General features: G+C 40.6%; 1 protein-coding gene across 4 annotated transcripts; it reads right to left on the bottom strand.

The window, feature by feature from the left end:
- Positions 1-175: 175 nt before the first annotated feature.
- On the bottom strand, positions 176-24,578 carry CILK1 (ciliogenesis associated kinase 1). 4 transcript variants are annotated; one of them, XM_064650348.1, is made up of 14 exons: positions 24,461-24,578; positions 20,915-21,173; positions 18,988-19,042; positions 17,357-17,478; positions 15,274-15,353; positions 13,259-13,391; positions 12,659-12,830; positions 11,939-12,106; positions 9,288-9,584; positions 8,050-8,240; positions 7,362-7,516; positions 6,092-6,220; positions 4,252-4,365; positions 176-3,809 (listed from the first exon to the last, which is right to left on the bottom strand). In XM_064650348.1, the coding sequence occupies exons 2-14, from the start codon at positions 21,013-21,015 to the stop codon at positions 3,655-3,657; spliced, it is 1,872 nt and encodes a 623-aa protein (XP_064506418.1). In that variant the 5' UTR covers positions 21,016-21,173; positions 24,461-24,578; the 3' UTR covers positions 176-3,654. The 4 variants fall into 4 exon arrangements, with proteins under 4 accessions (XP_064506418.1, XP_064506419.1, XP_064506421.1 ...); XM_064650349.1 differs by having other exon boundaries at positions 20,915-21,094; XM_064650351.1 differs by lacking the exons at positions 20,915-21,173; positions 24,461-24,578 and adding an exon at positions 20,725-20,816.
- Positions 24,579-26,688: the final 2,110 nt, after the last annotated feature.

Below are 26,688 nucleotides of genomic sequence, written 5' to 3'. Positions count from 1 at the left end.
TTCACATGGAGCTCAAAGGATATTGCAGAAATTACATGCACTCAAACCATGTGGCCGGAAGGTTTATTTAAAAAAAACCACCAATCAACACACAACTTAAAAACCAAAGAAACAAAAGGCAAACTGAAGTGCCTTTATTAAAAACTGAATAAAAGAGCAAGACTCAAGCCAGCAGTACTTCTTCAAGAGTAACTTTATTCTGGGCAGGACACTTGACACAGAAGGAGTGAAACAAACATTTAGAATGTTTTTGAACAAAAACACTGAATAAACAAGAACCATTACTTCTTCACTCACTTTGACAATTCTACCCCTGCCTTCTGCGTTAAGTTCTAAAACATTCTTTCAGTATATACTTTCCTCCTCACATTATAGAACATCCTACTCATATAAACAGCCATATTAGATACAGAAACACCATGGAAGTGGGTTTTCTGGCATGGGTTTGGTTTTTTGGCTAACATCATGGCACTTACACAAGACTTTTAGGAAAATTCAGATTACAGAGGTGAATGAATCCACTGTCAGACTCCTTTATTTCCAACAGTCATTATTATACATTATACCTAAGCCTGAGAAAACCTAAACAGTACAATTCTAAAAACGTTTTGCATAAAGATCCTGCTAAATATTAAAGCACAAAGTAGTAGGTTACGTATCATAAATTCTCAGATATGCTGCTTTGTCCAGATTTTGGTATAACAAGGACCTCCATCTTTTCCATATCTGTATTGCACACTGAGACAGCAGAATAAAATACATAAACTTAGTCAGCTCCATCCTGCTCAGAAAGAACTTTTCCAAATTTAGTAGAAATTTGCTTAGTAAAGGATACAGGTGCTGCCATTATACTTAGCTAATTTTCTGTGCCACTAAGTTAAAACTGGCAGAACTGATGCTGAACATCAAGATTATTACCTTTTTTTCCAAAAATAGACTTTACCTTGGGAAAGGAGGAGATATGCCAAAATAAAAAAAGTACAACTTCTTTTTCTAATCTTTTTGCTGGACTGACTAAAGCCTGAGTGCTATAGTCAAAAAAATCACTGCGGGTCTGATAAAGGCTCGGAGATTACAGGCCAAGTTCACAGATTCATCCTGTGTTATTTGAATCTCTGAGTTGTCCCCATCCTTAGTGGAGAGAGACAGGCATTTCCAGAGCACTAGTATGTTCTCAGGTGAGACAGACTTCTTTTGAGATGATTCTCACTCACCACAAGTCTAAAGAGTCAGCTCTTAACAAAGGAGCTCACACTTATGTATGATGAATCCAAGCCTCAGCAGCCTGTTCTCATGACTTGTTCATCTCTTTCTCCAACCCGTGGAAAGTAAGTGTACAGACTAGTTAAATTGCCTACTTAAATCTAGGTATATTTAGGGTAGGTTCGGGGTGTTCATTCTTGAGACAGAGATAAAATAAATTATATGTAGATATAAATACAGATATTATTTCCACCAAGAGAAACAACTATCTTTCCAGTTCTAACATAAATATACATATTTCCCTTTCCACTTACCCATAGACACCATAAGCATATGCTTTAGAAACTGAATGGCTGCTTTACTTTACTGCTAAGCATTGGCATCACTGCTCTGGGAGCAGTTAGGTATGGTTTGGAGTTCTGCACTGGCTATGCATAACTTGCTATGCACAGATAACAGAGTAGAGGGACACATAAGATGTCTTTGGCATGTGCAAGTCTTACATGCACACTTTTGCTCCCTCTTTGTCTTGTACTGTTTCACTGTGGACTGAGCTCGTAAGAGCAAACAGTAACTAGTGCTCCCCGTGGTTCCCCCTATATCACTGAGCCAGCACCCTACTCCAGGGTACAGTTTCCTTGAAATCCCATAGGAAGGGATCCTTGAATTCTCCATGGGAAGCACTGAAAAGGCCAGAATGCATTCTCAGTCTCCAGTCCACAGCAGCTGCCCCTTGAGCGTGCTGGCAGATCCCATGGAGAGGATCTCACTGACACGGGAACTGTTCAGTTCCCACAAAACAGCTGGATGCTGAGAACTGTACCTGCTCTGATCCCTTTAGGCTGGATTTAAATCTCATAAATAAAGAATCTGCCTTCACACAATGAGCTCAAAAGATGAGAATTTCTGCACACTTCTGCAGGAAGATCCACCTTGGATCCACCTTCAGCTTTGGTGGCTGCTCCAAAACACAGCTCTAAAAGAGGTTCTCCCACAGCACCGAACTGTTTATCTTCCTTTTGTGGAAGGGGGTGCAGGAAACAGCCAAATGCTGACTGTGATCTAAATGAATCTTCTGCTGATGGCTGGACTCTGGCACTCCTTTACAGAGCAGAATTAAACCAGATTATGGGGCTATTTTCTTTTCTCTATAACCTGATATAACTCATACTCTCTTATAAACTGAATTAAACTGCTCTTCAAAGGGCTGTATCAGTTTCTGTGAAATCAACCAGAATTTTACATTTTCTTAACAAGACCAGGTAAGGTCCCATTTTTCCCTGTAGAGCCTGCAAGCCTAATTTACGGAAGCTTACATATTCTTCACATTGTAAATGAAGATGTATTGTAGTGAAGAGTAATAACTTCAGTAAGCTTAAACGGACTTATTTCCACTGGATTGTTCTGGGTGGTTGTTCTTGGTTTTTTTTTTTTTCCCAAAAGTGATTTAAGACAGTTGTGAAAAGTCAGCTGCATAGATATGTTTCCTTAAACTCTGTTGCTGTTGTATCACCAATATTCTTTTCCTCTGAAACAAGTTTCATAATTGTTAATACTGTCTTAAATATGTCTTCAGATCTTATATTCACAATAAAAGAAAAAGAAGAAACAGAATCTGATTTTTCTCCTTAGAAATGATTAGAACATTTAAATGAATTTAACAGGGTAGATCCACATTCTATTTCATAGTGAACAATGCTAAGGAGCAACTCTGAAGCAGGAAAAAAGAGCACTGTGTCAGAAAACAGATTTACAGAAGGGTATTTACCCTCCACCAAACAAGAAGATTCCCCAGATTTGGTAAATTTAAATAGCAGTCCAACAAAAACCTTTTAAAGGCAAAAATAAATTTAAAAAGAAAGTGCCTCCCACTGACTTTCAGCAGTCTCAGTGACTGCAAAGGAGAGTTTAGACTGTTAGTCACTCACTCCTCTAGCCAGTATGAAGCAAATGAATATAGGACAACAGAAGCATGGCATCGAGACATGGCATCACTGAAATTATACAGCTTCATTTAGCACATAAACTTCAGAAAATGTCTAATGAATGCCCCTTTCTCAGTACTTCTCTTCCACAGCAATATTGCACCACTTTGCTTTTTTTATCCACTTCTATAAAAAAGTTCAATCTAATAAAAAAAAGTTAATTTTTTTAAAAGTTCATTATAAAAATTTATTGTATAAAAACGCCAAATCCCCTAAGCCATATATACAAAATGTATCAGTTTTATGAAAATAACTGGACCCAATTATATAACAAAACATTTTTATACAAAAAGGTACAAGGCTGCATTCAAATTAATGCAATAAGTAAAAAACAATGCTTCAAAATGTCTCATTCATAGAAGATCTGTCTCTTTTAAATGTACAGGTATATAAAACAGTATCAAATTGTCTCACGTTGGCCACCATTTCATGGGCAACATGCACTGGTCAGAGAGCATTTCCACAGTCACCGGTGAGCGCCGTACTTCGCAGACCAGTCAACGCGCCCATGGATCGGCTGAGCTGGTGGTGGGAGAGGCATTAACCTTGGGGAGCTTTTTGTGGGGGAACTGAAGGATGGCCATCCCAGATGGGGTCTGACTGACGTCAGAGAAGCAAAATCTAAAGGACAAAAGAAAATGATGTGAGATAAAGGTTCAGTGAGAGCTCCCACACTGAGCAACAACTGGATGCAGGCCCAGACCCTTATTTCTTCAAGAAATAAGCCTCCTTTTTTATTAGAATTTGCTGATGTGAGACAGTAGTAGATCCAATGCCTTAAACTTTAGCAGACAAGTTGTATTTACATCACTGATTTGACAAGAGTGAATTCTGTGCCAGTCAGTTGGTTCACACTAACCTCTAGGTCCCCCTGAAATATGCTGCAGATAAACCCAACTATTTAATAAATGAAGTAAAAATAAACCACATTCTTCCCTATATGAAATTCTGCAAGGTTATAAACAATAGCTCCAGTTAAAGCAAAGATAAGTAGCTCAGTGCTGCATACATACAGCATGGATTACAGAGCAAGGGACCAAGAGAACTTTGGTACTATACTTACCAGAAGATGGATCCACAACTGGTGTTATCTGAACCCTCTGCCCAGCAGAACCTACTTCCTTCTTCAGAAACGAAGGGATATAACCACTAGTTAGACCGCTTGATCCTATGGGCCCTGAAAGAAATGGGAAGGAACACCTGAGCTCAACACAATGGATCTCCCACATTATCAACAAAGCTGTGCACTGATGGGTCATGTTCAAGACCAGGCCTGATCACGGACTGATGAAAACAAGAACTTAACTGAAGACGCTAGAAATTCACAGCACCTATATGTACCTGCATTCACGAAACTCTCAGCAGCAGACTGCATTACAGATAAATGGAAAACAGGTACAACTTGTACCTGTACCAGGGAGAATTGCAATTCTCCCTGACATCTCAGCCTTTTCAAGGTTTCTCAAAGTTCTCAAAACTTAGCATTTTACTTAGAATTATTTTGTTTGACTTTCACCAACTGTGTCCTATGAATATATTCACTCTTGATTTCTATGTAGTGAAATATGGGGCTCTGGTGCTACACAAAGGTCTTACTGAAGCCCAGTGAGAGCACAATTTAAAAATGTGGTACAGATTCACATTCCAAATTTGTAAAACCAGCTACAAAACTTGTCCCTGAGATGAGCAGGAGCAGATTTGACTGACCTGTCAAATGGATAAGCCACTGAAAATGGAACAAAACAATCCAGAGTCTAGATTGTAGCAGAGGGGGACACAAACAAGTTAACATGCACAGACCAGAGCCATTGCATATATGCCTATGATGTACTAGAGCAGTGGCAAAGCATATTGTGGGAAATGATGGTAATAAATAAAAAAGGGAAAAATCTAACGATATCCTATGCAGCTACAAAAGCAGCAAAAACTTGTATAATAGCCAGGAATGAAATATGTACTACGCATATAAAGGTTCTCATGTAGTTTAGCTATTTACAACGTCCTCCCATCTTGAATCTTTAAAGAACAATTTTTGATTTAATTACATCAAAAATTTTAAGTTTCTTATTTTTTTTTAAACCAGAGTTTCTAAAGACCCAAAATGTTTCTTTGGGCCAAGATTCAATACAAATTTTCTAAACCAAACATTTTCAAAATAAGTAGGGTACTGCAGAACTGTAACATCACATGAAAACCTGAAGCAAAGGTTTAGAAAAGAAATACACAGATACAATCTAGAAACATCAACATGTTTAAGTATATCTGGTAAAATCTAATGTAAAAATCTACAAATTAATTACTTCAAATCAAACAACAGTGATTAAATACCTGAAATACCAAATGCCCAAAAAACCTGAAGAAGAAAAATTGAAGAGTTTTGCTTTTTCTCAGAATTTTTTAAGCTACAATTATTTCATTATTTTAAACAACATCAATTAAAAGACATGATCATAGATTTTCTTTGCTTTATTCATGTAACAAGAGTGGTGTGTATGGATTTAGACCAGCTTCCTCTTCTATTGACAGTCATTTATGCACCAGTTGGGCTAAAATAATTTGGAAGCCAGAAAATATGACTTATGAAAACTGAAGAGGGAAACTGAAAGCAAGATTAAGTATTTCAAACTGAACATACCTAAGCTGTCCAACCTTCTATGCATGAGGTACTTCAAAACAGACTTCTGGGGATTCAGTAAAAGAAATTACTATGTTTCAGTTTCAGGGAGTCTCCAAATATAGGCAACAGTGCTCATAACTGATTTTATCAGAAAGAAAAGACAAGGTAGCAAGTCCCTTCGGAGCTGACAGTGTTTTAGAAATGGGTGACCCCAAAATACAGCTGTAGGGAATTTCAAAGACACCGCTTATTATCATTTCTCAGAGTGTTAAGTGCAGCTTCTTACCTGAATTCATCCTGTTAATACTTCCTCCCAAACCAGAAGTTTTACCAGACAAACCAGAACTGGGCCATGGATTAGATGGAACAGACTCTTTGTTTGAAGTGGAGACTATGCTATTCCTTGTGCTTATTCCTATTGCAAAAAATGCAAAGATTATTATGCTGAAATCTCTGTAGCCACACAGGCTTTCATTCATTCCACCTGATGCACAATCTTACAGCAGATGTCCGGTTCAACTTAAACAAAACCTTCTCCCTCTCAGTAACTCTCTGTGTTGCTTCCCATCCTCTCATCATACAGGAATGCTGTGACTAGGCACAGGCCCTAATCCTGCAAATATCACAGTGTAAATAGTTCCACTAGCATCGATGGCTGCTTATATCCCAGGACAGGATCCTTACTTACATCAAGGCCACAAATATTCTCAAATCACAGAAGGTGAACCTTGCTAAGTAAATGAAATCTACACTTCCTATAAAAGCCTAATGACAAGATAACTTGAGAGCAAATAATGGCAATTCCATTTCTCATAGTACTGTACTCTTCTTTAGTGTCTCTACTGAAACCACTGATTGTGCAAACAGTTTGTAGTAGGGTTCACATGTCACCTATTATTTGCATTTCATATACATCCTGTATTTAAACAGGGTACGTAACATGCAAGGATGCACTCACAATTTATGATAAGGGAAAAGCAGGCTTGGGATCAATGTGTTTTACAATCTCCTCTAGTAAAACAAGTTTTAGCTACCAAAACTGTACTTAAGTGAGCCAATTTGAAAGTCAATTGTTTCAGGAAAAAAGACTGAGTTTGCAGTCACAATACCTTCTAGTTTACTTAATTAATTTTGAAGTGTTAGTACAACAAGTGAATGAATAGCTAACACTGCCTTTATAAATAGAAATTACAAAAAAGAATACACTTATACACACCTCATTTTAACTACAGGCAGACATGTCTGCCTCCTGTACTTCATCCCACCCCAGCGCTGGTCTCAGCATAGCAGAGGTTATCATGAAGACAGGCATGTAATTCTCTACAGAGACATGGACCTACATTCTATTTAACTCCAAGCTACAGCAAAGCATATTCCCACTATTAGTCTGTTATTCATGGTATTATACACTCATGACATAAATGTACAGGACTTTATTTTCCAGTGTAAAAGACTGGTCGCATCTTTCACAGGGAAACAATAATTTGGTATCAATGACCATTTCATACTGCTCTTGGAATTGCAGGAAGAAAAAGAAAGAAGTATGTTTTACTAACCAGGTAGGTACCTAGAATGTCTCAAGTAGTGTTGCTTTGCAGCAGAAACTCGCAATGTGGGAGTGTCCTGCCGTGAAAGGGTTGCATGGGAAGTTCGTGCACTGGCGCCAGAGCCTACAGCATCCAAAGGCTTCAGGTCCAAAATGCTTTCAAATCTATAATTCAAAAATTGCTACACTTAGTCCAATTTTTATACCACATGTTTATCCACAGTTGGCCTTCTCAACTCCATCTCATCTCCACAAATCATCTCCTTATACTGTGTTTGCCACACTACAAACACACAGACAACAGGGAATATTTTCAGCCATACAAGTGCCCCTGAAAATCAGATTTGTGTTTCTAGTTCCCTTATATTCTGCTTTTAAAATGTTTTACAAATCACTCAGTAGGTTTTTCTCTACTCTGTACAGTCCATGGAAACTGCAGCTTGGAGTCCTCCAAAACAGTTTATATGCATGGAATATGTCAAAAAGGTCCACAAGTGAAATATAAAGTATATATTCAAAGACTAACTTGGGGAGACTTAAACCAAGCATCATTTTCAGTGGGGAAAAAAAAAAGAACACGGAATTGTACAGATATATGTTTCTGGATCCATAGAAAGCATGAAGAGCGACATTACTAAGAAAGAGGAAAAGACTAAAGAAATAGACCAAATAGCACATGGACATAAAAAACCCCTTACCTACAAAGAGTTTCATCATTCTGCCTCTTCTTGTTTTTCAAGTCCATTCTTATGATGGAAGAGCTGAAATCAAGGTCTTCCAAGTCATCCCAGTCTTCAGAACTCTTCACTGTCCTAGCAAGATGTCCCCATCTTCGCCTAGGTTTTGGTTTAAGGTCACCATTTATATTCTCAGCCCCAGGAGATGTTTTCTGTTATAAAGATTGAAAAGAAACAAACCCACGTGCTTAGAGCATAAATCAGGTGACAGGAACAAAGAAGACTTTTTTTTCTCAGTAGTAGAGCTGTAACAATGCAATCCTCATCTTTCATTAAACATGCTAAGAACACATTATGTAGACCATATTATTACTTATCTTCTGCATGGTATGCAGAAGATACTGCAAAGTATCTTGAACTGACAGAAGAAGAAATTTCTTGGGTCTCAAATCCAATTCTATTTATATTTCAATATGCACCTCCCAAACAACGCCCTTACACTCAATTTTTACTTCTAGACCCATGCTGGGAGTACAAAACTGCATGCACATTTAGGTTTCCACAAGCCTGTGTCTAGACATTTATAAAATGTACTTCTCTTGCAGGACAGCATAGGTACAAATTTGTGCCTCTTCAGTCATTTAGGCTCACCAGTACATTTCAACCTCATGCAACTCATGGCCAGTGCAGACCCTATTTATGGCCGATCTCTCAGAAGCGTTTGCTCTCATCATCTGTCTTAAGAATCCAGTCTCCTCGCAGAGCCAACAGAAAGGGTTCTTATGCTGAAAGGAGAATCTGCTGTTTTCTATGTCCAGCGTAGTCCAAAATTACTATTAATCCCAGTCAATAAACTGGATGCCTTAAATGGATGAAGGCAATAGCCTCCTCCCCCTCATTTCAATTCTATTTACTTCAATAGTTTTCTCTCTGGCATCAATCCCCTTAATAGTTTGAACACTGTACTTCTTTTTTACTCATATGAAATCATAGTGTCATCCTTTAAGTGGTGCTCTAGAACAAAGGAAAGCATAAAATGGCTCTGAAATGAGATATCAGCTTCCTTGTTTTATAGCAACAGATTTATATGTCAACAGACTTCCAGTTTCTAGCAGAAAGTTGTAATTAATTTTTATTCCCGCTCACTGTCCTTTTAGTAAAAGTACAAGAATGCTGAAAGTGAACCAGAAAAAGAAACATAATTAGGAATAATCAGGCAACATATCAGGAAGCTTATCTTTTGCTGGATGGACCTTTACCTGCTGAGGAACCTTATTGTGAATTGCAGGCAGAAGAACCTGGTTAGACTTGTCCTCCTGTAAGTAGTTACTGTGCTCAGTCCCAGAGTTGTCTCTCTTATATGGGTACACTGAGTGCTGAGAAGATTGGTTTTGTTGAAAAGGCCTTGATGAAATTCGGGCATGAGGTTTCGGTGGGGGCTGTACTGGAGGGACAGGCTTAATATGCAGAGATGATTTATTATGCAGTTCCTTTTGTTTTCCCAGTTCCTGAACACCCAGGGCATGCCCAACCTGGAAGTATGGGTATCGAAGTGCCTAAAAAATAATAAAAATATTAGGCTTAGAAAACCAGTTTTTAATTTACCCCAGTTCTATCTCTCAGTTGAAATTTAGATTCCTTTATTTCTAGGGTAGAAAACAGCAGAAGACCCATCTCTTAGCACTAGATTCTAGGGAGCACAATCCACTTCAGAAAAATGATGCAATGCTAGAAAAGTTTCCACAGATACCAAGTTACCAAATCCTCTGTGGACTTGTACAAAAGGCAAAGGTTCTGCAGAAGTAAGATACTTAACCAGGTATATGGTATCTTAAGGCATGTTTCATTATGTGCTGTCTCTTCATCTCTGTGGGCATGCACATGTGCAAACACACACACACCATCGTCACAGATTCAGCCAGCAAAACTCCAATGGCCCCAGAGACATCCCATCTCTTCCATCCCCCAGTTCCAAGACTGAATTGAGTGAAAGAAACATAACCTTTATGAAAATTAGCCAAAAGACATGTTGGTAAAAATATTTTTATCCTGCCTTACAAGTAATTAAGGAGTTGTTAGTAAAGGCAAGTGATCTCTGCCTATCTTGCTGTTTCAGGTCTTCCCTTCCCAAAGACCTCTCACTACAAAAAACTTCTAAAAGCTCAGATTACTCACCATTTGCATGTTATTGTAAAACATTTGTTACTGCTCTTAATACAGTATTTTGTGCTTTTCATTACTTTTGAGAGTTCTTAATCTACTTCATTTTTTAACTGCTTTAATTGGCTTTAAAGCTTTTAATTACAATTTATACTGAAAGTCTAATTGAATCACAAAAGTTCAGCTATGGTCCTATTGAAGTCAAGTCAGATTTGTATCCAGAATCACATCTGTTTTTCCAAAGGTACCCTGCTTATTTAATTAGTTGGTTATTACCACAACAGTACTGGTGTCTGAAAGCAGTGGCTACCACCACCACCACCACCACCACCACCACCACCACTATCATCTGGTGCATCTGCAATACTGATGACCTGGGCAATGCTTACGTACAGGACCTTGGGACACATCTGCAGTGCACTTGAGTGGAGAGTGTCCAGCAAAAGCCAGCCTTATCCAGACAACACTGGGCTGGATGAACAGAGTGAGGTGGACTGAAAGCTGGCTGAATGGCCAAGCCCAGAGAGAGTGGTGATCAGTGGAATAAAGTCTGGTTAGAGGCCAGGAGGTATCAGTGTATCCCAGAGGTTCAATATTGGGGCAAATACCGATCAACACCTCCATTAATGATGTTGATGGTGGCGCAGAGTGCACTCTCAGCAAGTCTGCTGATGACACAAAACTGTAAGGAGTGGCTGATACGCAAGATGGTCATCCTGCCATCTGTCAGGACTTCAACGGGCTGGTGAAACAGGCTGACAGGAACTTCAAGTTAACAAGGGTAAATGCCAAGTTCTGCACCTGGGAAGGACTAATCCCATTCGCCAGTACATGCTGGAATCAAACACCTGGAAAGCACCTTTGCAGAAAGGACCTGGTAGACACCAAGTTGAACATGGGCTACCAGTATGCCCTTGCTGCAAATAAGGCTAACAGTATCCTGGGCTGCATGAGCAGAAGTGTTGCCAGCAGGCTGAGAGTGGTGATCCTTCCCCTCTGCTCAGCACAGGTGAGGCCGTGCCTGTAGTGCTGTGTCCAGTTTTGGGCTCCCCAGCAGAAGAGGGAGATGGACATAATGGAGAGAGTCCAGCGAAGGGCCACAAAGGTGATTAAGGGACTGGAGCATCTCACATATGAGGAAAGACTGAGAGAGTTGGGACAGTTCAGCCTGGAGAAGAGAAGGCTCATGGGGATCTTATCAAAGTATGCAAAAACTCAAAGATGCAAAGAAGATGGAGCAAGTCTCTTCTCAGAGGTGCCCAGTGACAATAGGCACAAACTAAAACACAGGACACTCCCTCTGAACATCAAGAAACAGTTTTTTACTGTGAGGGTGACTGAGCACTGGCACAGGTTGCCTAAGGCAAGGGGGTTGGATCAGATTCCTGTGATTCTGCAGCATGTATCAATAGCAATGAAGAGCAGCATCAGAGCCTTCAGCCATATATCCTCCCTTCACTCTGCTGCTATTCACAGTGACTCGATAATACTTAATTGAGGTGTACTTACACATCCTGCAGTCACACCTTTGATCATTGAGCACACACCCCAAGCACTTAAGTTGCATGCAAAGGCTGATTACTCTCTTTTAATTACCAACCTTTGCCTTGCAAATTGTTCTTGGCTTCTGCTCTTCTCCATTCTAAGAACTGCAGCCCCAAGCAACTGCTAAATGACTGTCTGTATACAGTGCCTTGCAATGAAAGGAAACATCACATGCACATGTAAGAAAAACGAAACAAAATCAAACCTGACTAGCTGTTGGCCGCTTTTTGGGGTCCCACTGCAACATGTCTCTCATGAGCTGCACTGCTTCACTGCTTGCATTAGGTATGAGAGTTTTTAGGTTGTTAGGTACACATTGAGGCCAGCGAAAATTCATGGAAGCTGAGAGTTGGTAGCCTTCAGGCCAGTCGTTCTGGAAGAATGAGATTTCCAGTCACAGAAAAAGTTCAGCTGTAAAATATCAGTGCTTAAGCACACCAGCATATATTCTCCTATCAGTAATAGACTGTGACAGCTTCCTCTAGACTGTATTGAAGATTTCACTGGGAATCCTCACCACAAACCTCTGGTGAGAGGTAAGTCTTGCTTTACACCTGACCAAGCCAAGGATGCAAATGGAATCAGGAGATAGGAGTCTTGCCATGATTCCAATTTTTAGCCTCTTAAACCACAGGTTTATATGCAATGTACAAGACGAAATGAAATTTCCACCTAATGAAATCAGTCTAAAGACTTTGTTCAGGGCTCTATTTCTCCTCCTCTAAATGTCAGGGTTTATAGCATAATTAAATAATGCTTATTACACAGAAAATAAGTTTTAATTTAGTTTACTGTATCTGAGATCAATACCATAAATTAGCAGTAAGCAGGAAAAATTATTACTTTTATGCTTACTGCTACTGTGCCATTCTGCATTGTAGAACAGCTCTAGTGCTATTGTAGTGTGGAATGTCACTTTAGCTACCTTCTTTGGTGTCCCCAAGACTTGGCAAATTTTGAATATAGTATCAATTTCACTGGCGCCCGGAAAGAGAGGCCTCAAGGTGTAAACTTCTGCCATTATGCAACCAACAGCCCAAATATCTATTGGAGAACTATAGCTGGTGGATCTCAGAAGGACTTCAGGAGCCCTGTACCTGTAAGAGAAGGAAAAGAAGAAACAAATTCCATCAACGCAATTCAAACAGACATACATGAAACCACTTACCTCATCATTCTTTGTTGTTAAGAGCTAACAACCCTTAAAAAGCTCCTATCCTATATGTATGACTTTATTTTTTTTTTTATTAAAACATACATAAGCTCCTGTAAGCTCTCTTCTGCCTGACATGCAGCAATCCCAGCATCTCATCTACCTTACCACCTCCCTTTTTGTTCCTGTGCTGTTGCCCTCTGTAAACTGTCTTGCACTAACTGAAGCTTTTTGAATTATGCCAAGCCTAAATAAAAGTTTCATAAAAAGGAGGCATCAAAAGTGGTATTACAATCAGCACAAATTCAATACTGTACTACTTTAAAGGGTTGATTGCAAGTTCCCACAATGTAGGCGAGTACTAGCACTTACCATCTTGTGGATACATAATCGGTGTATGGAGGTCTAGATCGGATTTCTCGGGCTAAACCAAAGTCTGCTATTTTCACAAGTTCTGGTCCCATGCAAAGCAGGTTTTCAGGTTTCAAGTCTCTGTGAAAGAACCCTAAAATTCAAATGAAATATTGATGTGATTGCAATGTCACCCATACATTCAGCAAAACCTGATCACAAATGAGCATTTGGCAAGAGCTGTTCCAATACAAATGAGAGACCAGGACCAGAATATCACTGACTTCTGCCTCTGAAATTTGCTTCCACCATTAGCCTGGAAAATTTGTCCTTGTGCTTCTTTCTTGCAGGCCTCTGAGACCACCATTTTCTACACACAGCTCCCTTTGTAGTACCTTAGCAGAGCTCTACAACCTCATTTTCAGAGACCCTCCAACATGCTTATTTTTCCCACGGCTTTGAATATGCTCCTACAGAGAATTCGCATGGGATGTGTCTACATTGCCCGGTATAACTATATTAAGTTTTGTTTGTTAGAGTAATGTATGACAGCATTGAATACACAGTGCTGTAGATATCTACTAACCAGCAGACTGTGTTCTTCCTATGGATATTAGGTAGATGTTCTGGTGCCAGCTAGAACTACTGCCTCTTTAGGGAAGGTACCAGACAGAGCAATCAAGGCTGTGCTTGGCATTTAGTACAATCACTTCTGTATTTGCTGCACAGACATGCAATGCACTGACAGAATGTTTGTGAGGCAATTTAATTCATGGCAAACTTGTAAAAAGAGCAATCAATTGTGTATTCAAATATGAATGGATGTTTAAGAGTTTGAATAGATAAAGAACATAAAAAGTTTATTTGACAGGCATTTCTATGCCATACAGGAGCAGAACATATGGAAAGGGAAAAAAAGTTCATGTGATTTTTTTGAAAACTGTGGCAGAGAGAGTCTTGGGACCCCCATTCTTATACTGTCAGCCACAAGACCATCAAGACCATCCTGTCAGGTTTGCCATGCATTTACAGATGTTTTTAACTATGGATTTGCAACATCTTGGCAGAAATACCAGTCTAGTGTGTAGCAGGTCTGTGAACAAAAAAGGTATTCTGAAAGGTTGTGATCCATTTGGCAATTTATTAAAAAAGATGGATTAGATTTTTGCAAATCAATCACAGTATTTTTCTATTTTTACATATTATATATCTCACTGGAATAGACTGGAATTTACAGTTTGGTTTCAGAAGAGTATCCAAGTGCCACTAAATGAGTGAAAAAAGCTATTAGACTGAAAATTTTTTGCAAAACAGAGTTAAATGTGTTCTTCAAGAGAACTGAAATGCTGGTCCTACAAGCCTTTCACTTCCAGGACTTTGGCCACTGATGTTAGCTCTCTTCTGATAAACCAGAGAGCTGCCCAGCAACAGACACTACAGTGTATTTAGCAGGCAGAATTGCAGAGGTCAGCAAAACATGGTGAGGAAGCTATCAATAAAATAAGGTGTTCGTTTCAGAGGGTTTTTTATTAGTAAAGTGGGTCTTGTTACTACTGGCTGGTACACCAGCTACAGCTTTTATCATTATTGTAAAAATTAGCTGGAATGCCATGCAACAAAAGCTGTTTGTCACTCAGACTTTATTACTTCAAGTGCATCTTACAGAGAACATGTGTTTTATTTGGTATCTGTATGTAGTTTGAGAAAAGAGTAACTTCTCCTTTATTCTCAATCTCAGGGGGCCTCTAAATCTATCACAAAATGTGTCCATTAACATCAGACGAGTTTGAGAGTGACCAGCTGCCAGTCTGAAAAAACAGAAACCTACAGAAAAGGAACTGAGCAAACCTCCAGACGAAAGTATCAGGCAACTATAAAATATAGATATTCTCAGTAATCTGAACCTCTCATATAGTGCCATTCTTTTGATCATTCCTGTTCCTAAAGTTAATAGTTTGTTAGTGTATTCATTAAAATACTTCCATAAACACTATATGTCTCTAATTCAAAATGTTTACAGGTAAAACATAACCCACCATGCTTATGGATAAATGCAAGCCCTTGCAGGATCTGATACATAATATTCCTAACTGTAGACTCAGGGAACAGTTTGTTTCTGTGGAATAAAAGGGAAGAAGTAAATATTAATGATTGAAGTATGCTATGAACCAAAGATAAAAGATAACAATGACAATAAAACTGCTAGATATATTTTAAGCACTCTCATGTAGTTTATCTCTCTATAAGAATTTATACACATTTGCAGAACTGCCAAATGATATTATACTAAGACTATGTCTCATGTTAAGACTATGAGGTTCACTGAAAATCAGGATGCAGCTGGCTTTCTAGGCTGCAAGAACACACTGCAGGGTCATACTGAGGTCTCATCCACCCACACCCACAAGCCCTTCTCTGGGCTGCTCTCAATCCTTTCTCTGCCCAGCCTTGTGCTTGTATTTTCCTTCATGACATGTACAGGTCATGAGGCACACTCCTCAAGACAGCAAGGATTCATGTTAATTTAGTGCTTTTCATGCACAGTTTCTTCCGGCCTCTCATCTAAAGCATATACAGCACGTACTTTTGACTTTCCTTTTTTGTTATCTAATAGCTGATTTGCTACTTCTTTCTCTTATCTGAGAAAAACAGTCTCATCTGCTATCACTGAAAACCAGAGGCTCTTCTCCTCATAATATTCAGGTGGGAAGATCAGCCACGACAGGCGGTTTAATGCGAGACCCCTTACCAAGATGGAATTGGTAAGACGGACTGATCAGGAGCTCTGTACCAGCACATGGAGATGGTCTGGGGTGGAAATCAGTGACAATTTCATTCAGAAAGCCTAACAGTAAATGAAGAAGATAGCCTGAGCCTTATTCAATTTCCTGAGCTCGGTTCCTCTCAAATAAAACCTGACTATCACATATTGCAGAAGCAAGATCAGCTACTAGAGATTTTCATATTTGCCCCTCTTTTTAAATTACAGCAGAAAGCCTTACATCCTCTACAGTCCCTTCAAGCAAGACTAAGAATTAGTCTGGCAATTTAACTAAGAATTAAGCAAATAAATCACATTCCTAAAGGTTTGAGTTATGCAATGTCTAACAAGTCCAACCCCTAGCTAAACTGTAGAGAATATTATGCAGAGCACACTTTCTGAAACATCTGCCCTTTTTGTTTTCAGAAGGAGACAGGATATCAAGCACTTCTAAGAAATTCCTAAAGATAATTGGTTTCTGTGTTAAACACTTGAACTATTTCCTCAAAGTTCATTATATCATATAGTTAAAAATTAGCATCCATATACAATCTAATTTAATTCAAGTTGTTCTACACCTGTGCATGCATAGTAGGTATTTCTATGCTTAAAAAAGTATTTTATGCAATATTCACAGAGATATGTTACAACAATAACCTTACTTTGTTAAATCAAGGAAGATCACTGTCATCTACCAGGCTGATAATTATGGTCCATAGAGAGAAAATGGCCCCCTCAGAGAACAAGTCAAAGCAGGGAACTGTTTTGCCCCTAGTTATCCTCTGGAGGGTGTTAACATGGCCCAAAGGCTAGAATTAAGACTTTATTAATCCTCCAGCAAATACAATAAAGCTAGATTTTATTCAGAATGCTGACAAATGAAACGGGCTGTCTGTGGACATGTCAGCTTAAATTGCAAGGAAAATCCAAAATTTGATCCCTCTGGATTACTGTTTCAACCTCTTTTCATTTATTAATTTATTTGAGGAAGCCATAGAAGAAAGGTGATGAAACCACTCTCTTACAGAAAAAGCACGGTTAGAGCACCTACATAGAACCTACGTTCTAGGTTCAATGCTTCTTCAGTGTGAGGGCTGTTAAAAGCCCACAGTTCCTAACTCTCAGAAGAGCACCCTACTTACCTGCCAGGCTAATCTGGGAAGAGACATTGGAAACTCTCATTAAACCGGATGGGATATGCTTAAAGGTGACAGCCACAGCTCCTACTGCAGCATGCAGCTTTAAGCCATAGTGATCTAACCCTCAACAAATGATCCAAAGTACTTTCAACAGTAAAAGGGGTGCTAAAAGTACATTACACAAGTTATATATCAGGAATGGGTGATGCTGTTACCTACCTTTCTTTCATCAACTGATAAAGATTTTCCTTCATGTATTCAAACACAAAATACAGATGATCATTTTCCCTGATAACTTCTTTCAGCTTTACTACATTGGCATGGTTTAATTTCTTCAAAGACTAAAAAAAGACAAACAGGATTTTACAGGGGTCTTAATCTAATGACAAAAAACCCCACTTTATTTCACTGATGCAGAATAATTGACTTCAAAAACTCTTCAATATTTTAAATAATCAGACAGCTCTGAGAACAAGAATCAGATCTACAAGTATTACAGATACATATACAGTCTACATATTAATTTAATACTCTGGTCATTCAAAAGCCAGTTATCTGGTATCACTGTAGGCACCAAAACAATTGCATTTTCTCTGTAAGTAACTTCCTACTGGCAGAAACACTCTCCTTGCACCTGCACTGGCAATAGCCAAGTTAGAATCAAGACTAAATACAATCTTGGAAAGTCCTCCTTGGTATCGTGGATTAACCCTAGTGGGCAGCTGAACTTTTTCACCCCCCCAAATGGGATGGGGAAGATAATAGGAAGGGCAGAAAGTGAGACAACTCATGGGTTGAGATAGACAGTGTAATAGGTAAAGCAAAAGCTGAGCATGCAAGCAAAGCAAAATAAAGAATTAATTCACTGCTCGCCATGGGCAGGCAGGGGCTCAGCCACATCCAGGAGAGCAGGGCTCCATCACATGTAATGGTGACTTGGGAAATCAAACAGCATCACTCTGAACGTTTCCCTTTTCTCCTTCCCCCAGCTTTTGTTGTTGAGCACAATGGCACATGGGATGTCCCTTTGGTCGGTTGGGTTCAAGTGTCCTGGTTGTGTCCCCTCCCACCCTTTTGCCCACCTTCAGCCTACTTTCTGGCATGAAAGCATGAAAAGCAGAGAAGGCCTGAGGTTGTGCAATCACTGCTCAGCAATAACTAAAACATACATGTGTTGCCAAGACTGTTTTGGTCACAAATCCAAAACACAGACCCATACAAGCTGCTATGAAGAAAATTAACTCTACCCCAGCCAAAACTAGCAAATGTGGATCTTCATTCTCCCTTCTTTTTAGATTTTCAGTGTATTCAACATTCATTTTTGCTGCAGCAACACAGTACCAATACGTGGCACTGTAAGAAAAGTGACCTAAGTTTTCTGCATGTTTTCAACAGTGGACTAGAAATTAAGGAAGTCCTTAGAACATACCCCTAAAGTTTTGCTGGCATCAGAATTTCACGTTAAATGTCTGCCCTCAAGCCAACCATAGAAAAACAACTGCATGTACAAAAGTTAATGCTGTGAAAAGGGCACGTGTTCTCAAGCTCTGAAAAACAAACACCAATCAACTCCTGGTGTTGTGACAGGAACGCTCACACTCACACACTGCAAGGAGGAGGCAGCTCTCCACAATCAAATGATTTTCTGTAGAACTACAGAAACTTAATAAGCATTTTTATAAGACTTAAAGACATTCCGTTCAAATGCAGACTCAGGAATCAGAACTGCAAAGTCAAATGCCAAAGCTTATGTTGGGGGGAGTTTTTGATAAACAGGAAGAATCTGATGTTATTCCAAAATGTTACAAGGATCATGTAATTTGAAATCAACCATTGAACGAAACAAGTACCTTAACCTCTCGAAGGTTCATGCATTCCTCCCAGGAATAAAACTTTCTCTTCATTCTACAATAGCAAAGGAGAAAATAACAACGCACAGTTAACATCGGCTTGTCTTAGACCTGTAAGTCTCATTACATCTTAATAATTCAGTTCTTCCATCAAAGTATAAGGTGTTAGCTCCTTTGTCAAAAAACTTCACAAGGTACACTTGAATAGAATTACTAGAATACACACTCAAACAGAATTACACTTGAATAGTAATTACTATTACAGAGGGTTGCCTTTTTCTGTATGTATACATCTATATCTATATATCTTGCTGAAAATAATTGAGAGCCTTCAACAAGTCAGGGCATGCTATTTTTCTTTCCAGTATACAATGTGGTGGAGTACAGTCTGACAACAAATCAGACAAAGATCCAACCACTTCAATGGGTCTCCAATTTTATCATACTCTCCTTGCTCCTCTTCTCTATATTTTGATTTTCTCTGTAATTTTAATACCTTTCCCCTCTAAGCTGTATTTCCTGTGTATTTTCTGTGTATTTTCTGTGTCCACTGCTCCCCATGTTTCTCCCTCCCTTGCAAGCTGCATCTATCATCGAGACTGCTTTTCAAATTCTGCCTTCCCTTTCAAGCTTATAAGCAACTCTGCTCTAACAGAAACAAACTGTGTGGAAGATTTGCTTTCTCCTAAGACAGAATATAACTCTGAACATACTATTTGCGTGTAACGTATGGTCTTGTCTGTTCATACACATTTTGATTAAGACTCAGTTCTTTTAAATGAAAATCTACACTTTAGGACCATCAGGAGAAAGGTTCACACATACACACACACACACAGAAGAGCTCAGATTAAAACTTAGAAAAATATTCAACTGCTTAGAGTGTGGATTTCAGATGGAGTTAGGCATCCTTTGAGTCTTTTCCAGGTTTACGAATAATTCAGTATTACTTAATATTGTAGCAAGTTTCCAGTTTTAAATCAGTTCTTAGAATAGTTTAAGAACTATAAGCCCTTCATGTCATGAAGGAGTCTGAATTATTTTTTTGTTAAGCAGTGTTTCTGCAATTACTGTCTTGTGTGTTCAGCCACCAGTCCACTTCTGTTCTTAATAATGGCCTGGCATTAACATGTAAACTAACAGAATACCATCTTCTGGTTTGTTCTGAATTTTCTGAGAATCTCCCACATTGCAAAACGAAAATGAAAGGTGCCTCTGAAAAGGTTTGATACAGGAAAAATACTCTCAACAAAGAGGATTTAGAAAAGTTGATAAAGCCAGCTATTGACTGTTCATACAAAACAGCATTGTAATGAAAGCTCTTTCGATAAGTATGACTCTGGGTCGCGGTCGGTATTTCAGGAAGGTGCCTGCAATTCTTTACAGCTGTTTCTTACCACAGCTAGGACAAATAAGCCATTTACAAACTAGGATCCCTGCTGAAGCAGCAGAGAAAATTAAATTAATTTCTCAAGGAAGTTCAAGAAAATCTTAATATGAACAGATATAATAGCATATAAAGATACAGATAATGGACAATGAGATCCATTGTGTTCATTATCATTGCAGTATTAACATTACTTTGAAAATTAAACCATGAAATGTATGATCCACATAAGCAGCAGCAAAGAGGCTGCAGATTCCAAAGTAGCATTGCAGGATACTGTAAATAATATACAAAATACATGTTTGACTGCACATAGTAGCAGAGCACTATTATGAGCCTATATATCTCACCCTCTTTGTCTTCTGCTGGGGCTTTGGAGGATTCAAGGAACTTGAGTTTTGCATGCTGCCCCAATACAACTCCATATACAAAAGCTGCACTGGAATGTGAAGTACTCGATCCAGCATGACCAAGTTGATGTGGACCTAAAAAGGAAAAACCTGGACTATCCACAGTTAAGTAACGTATGAAAATACTTACTTTTTAATGGCTATTAGTTCTCCAGATTCAATGCTTCTCCCTAGGAGGACAGAGCCATACGTTCCATCACCAAGCTGTCTGATAGTTGTGTACCTATTCATGATGAGGATACTTTAGCTGCAACTGCATTTCAGTCCTTAGTGTTTCTTGTGTTTCTCCTTCGACTGTAACCAGTTCTTTCTGTGGCAGCATAAATATAGAGCACTCAGGACAGTGTGAACAGTTGCAGGGATCATGTTTTCAAGACTTAGCCTTTGGTCTGAAAGCACAGAACATAATCCATTTGATTTCTGTACCCTTCCCAGATTGCTTGTTTGCAGACTCCACCCTCCTCCAAGACACAGTCCTTGTTAGCTGTACACATACACTCGCCATGGTTTCTCACCAGAAAAGGCCAGCCAGCACCTTGACATAACGAGGTGTGTTCCCCACAGCCAGTCTTATGGTACTAAGGTAGGTATGGTACTAAGGCACTAAAGGTACTTTACAGCAAGCTTGTAGGCAGCCCTAATGTGAGCCACTGTTACTAAAAGCAGAGGATAAAGTCTCACAGCTTGGAGAAAATAGTCTGCTATTGAAAAAAAAAAAAAAGCAGCTTTACAGTAAGATAAGAGGGAATCTGTTCTAGACAAACTATCAGACGTGTAAGTCACCATCTCACAAGTCATACTGCCAGCAGTTTAACCAATTTCCTGACTTTCCATAAGATCCTATGCTAGAGGGTCCAGACATATGTATTCCCTTAAATAAAGTGTTCAGAGGAAGAGTATTATATTCATGTCAGGTAAGACCAAATGTATTTCACTCCAGTAGTCCTACGTCTGAATCAGTCTGTAGAAGTAGTGGTTACATCAGATTATCTATTGGATTTCTTGTCCTGGCATTTCATGAACCAAAAAAAACATAGAAGAGTTTGAGTCAGATGGGACTTTAAAAAATCATCTAGTTCCAACACCCCTGCCATGGGCAGGGACACCTTCCAGCATCCTAGTTGCTCAAAGCCCCATCCAGCCTGGCCTTGAACCCTTCCAGGGAGAGGGTATCCACAGCTTCTCTCCTCCTTGTTTAATGTAACTGTTGCTGATATTTCCTATATTACAGTTTAGAACAAATGCCATCTATTCTATGTAAATTAACTGCACATTTGGAATAAAAAAGAATTCCCCTGCAATGAGGGTTTTGTCCCTGCATTCTCTTTTTCTCCATCTCTAAGAAGGCAGCAATATTCATGGCTGGTGACTTCTGCCTCTGTAAACTATATTTTAAGTACGTTTTCACAATTTTTTTTGTAGCAGTCTTATATCTCTCCTCCATTTTGCCTTATTTCACAAAGCCACATTATGATTTTAAAAGTAATAGGATTATGTTGCTGGAATTCTTAACTGACATCAGTACAGAGCCACAATCCTGTAGATGCAAGATGATGCAAACATCCCTTGTTTTCAGTCTTCTAAGCCTATTAGCCTCACTAATACTGATACAGGGGAAAAAATTAGAAATACGATGTTAATACACCTTTTGACAATTTTACACATTGTGTATGAAAAAGAAACAGCATGTCTCTATCTCAGACACTGTGTGGTGTCTCAGACAGGCAGGAGGAATTTCTGTCTAGCAGAACCTGTTTCTCTCCATACACTACCAGAGAAAACTACAACTGAGCACCCTAGAGACATAATCCCACATTTTGTACTGCTTGCCAAGGAACACAGAGCCTGTCTGTAAAAAAGGCACTTTGGGGTACCACTTTCTTTTTGACTGGTTTTCAGGCTGTGCACCTGCATAGCATAAAGCCATGTTTAGGCAATGGTCTGCATCCAGGTTAAAAAGCTGGTCAGCTGACCAGCTCCAGCTGGTCAATGACTGGATGACAACTCAGAAGCCTTTGCTCCTGAGCCTTTATTCAGATCCTCAGCAAAAAATTTCAAACGACAACAAAGCCTAGCATGTTCTCCTAGTCAGCAAAGGTAATATTTATTAATAGCCAAACAAATACTATTATATAGTAATTTCAAATCAACACGGATGGGACTTGTGGACTTTTCAGCACATATTCCCCTAATGACAGAGTTCTGAAATTGTAATCATAACAGATATGATGGCTTACAATTCAGAGAACGTTATGCTGTCCCTGGCCTACCATTCACATATCCCTTCCAGGGGACTGCGAGTGAAGAGCGGAGGAGTGCCTTGGGTTTGACAACTACAGTAAACCTAAATATGCATAACACTATTAGCACATGATATTGCTTGTAATAATCACCAATGGCTTTCATGCATAGATTGTTTGTCTGATATCTCTTGAACAGATAAAGTGGCAAACGTAATTGCCTATTCCTTACTGAGGATACTAATTTAAGCTCCTCTCCTTTCCATGGCCACCAATTTTCACAGAACTTGTAAGAAATTATCTCTGTGAATCCAGTTCTGGTGTCAAATGTGACCAAAACAGTCAAATTAATTGAAGTATTTTTGAGGCATAAAGGGGAGGCAAAGATCCCAGAGAGGAAAAAAATATCCGTCAGAGATTTCAGTGAGGAATGCATGATAAAGCCAGGATGTACAGAAGTTAACATAGCTCCTATGGAAGCACAAATCCACCTATACAAACCCCCCCTGAACAAAACCTAATAAAATCTTTGGTTAACTGAATCATCACCATTTCTTGTTGAGCTTAATAGCAAAGTTGTTGCACTGAAATCACTGTGAAGGGAACGAATCTCGAACACACAGTTTGCACAGCTATAACATGTATAATCTAGTCTAGATTCTGGTCTAGAACTACAATCTATGCAAATTCACATCATTACAGGATATAAACTGCAAAAATATCTTGGAGTGTGTTGATACTAAAGAGTAAAACGTAAAAACCTTTATTTTCACCATATTGTAACACCGTGTTCAGACTGTACCTCAACTTTCTTCCCCGCAGAAATCAGCCAGCAAAGCCCCTTCAGCAGCAAGCCCAATTCAATGTATCGAGACCTCTTTCTGACTCTATGTACAACTCAAACTCAAGATTTCGTTAAAGTACCCTTTAAATAAGTATCCGCTCCTGTTTGAAGGGCTAAAGCGCTGAGAACTGAAAGCGAAACTGTCTCACTCTGCCACAGCTGAGAAACACAAACAGTAAACAATCATCATGTGTCTTTTTAAACTTGTCCTGTGCTCTGGCAATAACCCGAAGGCGTTACTAGCAGGATGCACAGAGAAAGGCGCGGCTCGAACAGGATGCACAGAGAAAGGCGCGGCTCAAAGCCGCGGGTGTCCATCGGTGCGGTCCCAGCGGCTGCCGTGTTTGTTAGAGAGAGCTCTGGGGGTGCCCCATGAGCTGCACACGCAGGCAGGAGCCGCGGGCGGCATCAGCCCGGAGGCAGACGCGCGATGACGGGAAGGCGAGCGGTGGCTCCGGCCCAGTCTCGGCTCCGGCCCGGCCTCCGCGCTGCGGCAGCGCCCGATCCCCCGCTCCCGTCCCTCGCCCCCGTCCCTCGCCGTGCGGGAACGCGGGTCCCTGGCCCCGCCATGCCCGTGCCCGGCGGGACTCACCGCGGACGCGTCTCCCTGCTGCGGCCCAGCCCGGTCTGCGGAGAGGCCCCGAATGGCGGCGCCGCGGCCCCGCCGCTCCGCGGAGCAGCTGCGGCCCAGGGCGGCCCTCGCTCGGCCCATGGCGCGGCCTCGGCCCGGCCCCCCGCGCCCCCGGCCCGGCCCGGCCCGGCCCCCGCCCGGCGGGGCTCCCCGGGGGGGGACAGCGCCGCACGACTGCCGGGCCGGGCCCCGCGCAGAGGGGGCGCTGAGCTGGGTTTTAACGAAATTAAATAACAACAAACAAACCAAAACATCTCTGGAGCATCTCTCTTACGAGGAGAGACAGACTGCGGGAGCTGGACCTGTTTCATCTGGAGAAGCCAAGACTTGGAGGGGGTCTCTTTAATGCATATAAATATCTCAAAAGGGGGTGCCAAGAGGACGGTGCCAGTGCTGCCCAGCGACAGGACGAGGAGCAAAGGCCATAAACTAAAACACAGGAAGTTTCACCTCAACATAAGGAAGAACTCTGCACTGAGAGTGGCAGAGCACTGTAACAGGCTGCCCAGGGAGGTCGTGGAGTCTCCCTCTCTGGAAACATTCAAAACCCACCTGGACACATTCCTGTGTCACCTGCTCTAGGTGATCCTGCCTTCACAGTGGGGTAGGTCTGGATGATCTCCAGAGGTCCCTTCCAACCCTAACAATTCTGTGATTCTGTGAAAACAAAACCCAGCCAAACAAAAGCCCCATGCTGATGACCAGCCTCTCTGACATCCCTGAGAGAAGCTTAAATAACAAAACTGGAACACAGAAATACCAGATTGTGAACAAATGGGAACAATATCAACAATTTAGGTGCTGCTGGAGGGCCTGAGTCTTCCTCACCTGAGCACCAGCAGGTCTCCCTGGCTCTGACAGGGTCAGCCTAAGACAGAGTGGAAGGGGGGCAGAAAAAGGGAAACAAGGAATAAAAAACTGGCCTCAAGTACTTGGTTATCAGAACTGACTGTAATAGTGATTCAGCAAGTCTTATCTTCTTTTTACACTTCATCATTTAGTTTTTACAAGTAAAGCATAAAGTTCTTTCCCAGGGTTTCCAAAGACAGGGTGAGCTGGCACTGTAATTCAGGAGCACAGCATTTGACAATTTGTTAAAAAAGATGTGGGGAAAAACAAAGCTCTGGATGCTGCCCCCCTAACCTCTCCATCTAATCAGAGGCTAGTCTTTACATTTACATGAATAAACAATAAGAAAGAGAGTTAAAGTCTCTCCTACAGACAGGCATGACTCCCAGAGAAGCCTGGAGGACCAGTGTACACTTACTCACAAGAGATTTCTGTTTTAAGCCACCTCTGTTACATCCCACGTGCACAACCATGTATTAGCATCCAACCAGTGACAGCTGTAGGACACTATTTTTCTGTTTTTAGAGGCAGGGTTTCTTCATTCCCAAAAGAATGATTTGGGTTGGAAAGGACCTTAAAGATAATCTCTTTCCAACCTGCCTGCAGGGGACACCTTCCACTAGACCAGGTTGCTCAGACCCACATACAACCTGGCCTTGAACACTTCCAGGGATGGAGCATCCACAGCTTCTCTGTGCCTCACCACCCTCACAGTAAAGGATTTTTTTCTAATATCTAATACTTAATATCTAAGAAGAGGCACAGCAAGGCAGGAGAAAAGCAGCTTTGACTACAACCTCAAACAAGCAGCAGCGCTAATGATAACCAGTTGTAGCCTTGATCACCTCATCTCAAAACCTCAAGTGGTGTTGCTGTGCCATGTCATCTGTTCACACAGGGCCTGCCATCGTGACAGTAGCACCCAGTGCCCCCAGCTCCCCACCACCCCCGGCCGTGCAGCTAGGGATCGGCACTGGTCTGTCAGGCAGCTCCCCTGGCCCTCACACTCTCTTCTCCGCAGAGCAGCTCTACAGGCACCTGGATCTGAAACCCACTGCTGGTGCCAGCTCCCAAAGCCCTTGCATCCCCATTCCCTACTCCCGCTGCCCGAAAGAACCGAGTGCTCACCTGCCCCTCCAGAACACACTTCTACCTCCTCCTCCTGAAAACACTCAGGGCAGCTGATAAGCACAGAGGTTCACAGGTCCTACATAAAGACTCATACACATGGTTTTCTTCTAGAACAAAAAGACTTTAAGAAAAATACGCTTTAAGAAAAATAGGTTTAGTCCTATTTTAGAAAACCTGACGAGGCGTGTGCTGACAGCAGGTGGTAACTG

This window comes from Pseudopipra pipra, chromosome 3 (assembly GCF_036250125.1).
Source record: "Pseudopipra pipra isolate bDixPip1 chromosome 3, bDixPip1.hap1, whole genome shotgun sequence".
Classification (NCBI taxonomy): Eukaryota; Metazoa; Chordata; class Aves; order Passeriformes; family Pipridae; genus Pseudopipra; species Pseudopipra pipra.
Note: the sequence above shows the minus strand (reverse complement) of the source record. Positions and strands in the feature narration are given on the sequence as shown.

Coding starts and splice junctions, on each gene's coding strand:
- CILK1 (XM_064650348.1), bottom strand. CDS start 21,015: ATGAATAGGTACACAACTATCAGACAGCTTGGTGATGGAACGTATGGC. Junction 7,517..8,049: donor AATGATGAAACTCTTTGTAG/GTAAGGGGTTTT, acceptor TTTGAATTATAG/ATTTGAAAGCATTTTGGACC. Junction 4,366..6,091: donor TATTAACAGGATGAATTCAG/GTAAGAAGCTGC, acceptor CATTTCTTTCAG/GGCCCATAGGATCAAGCGGT.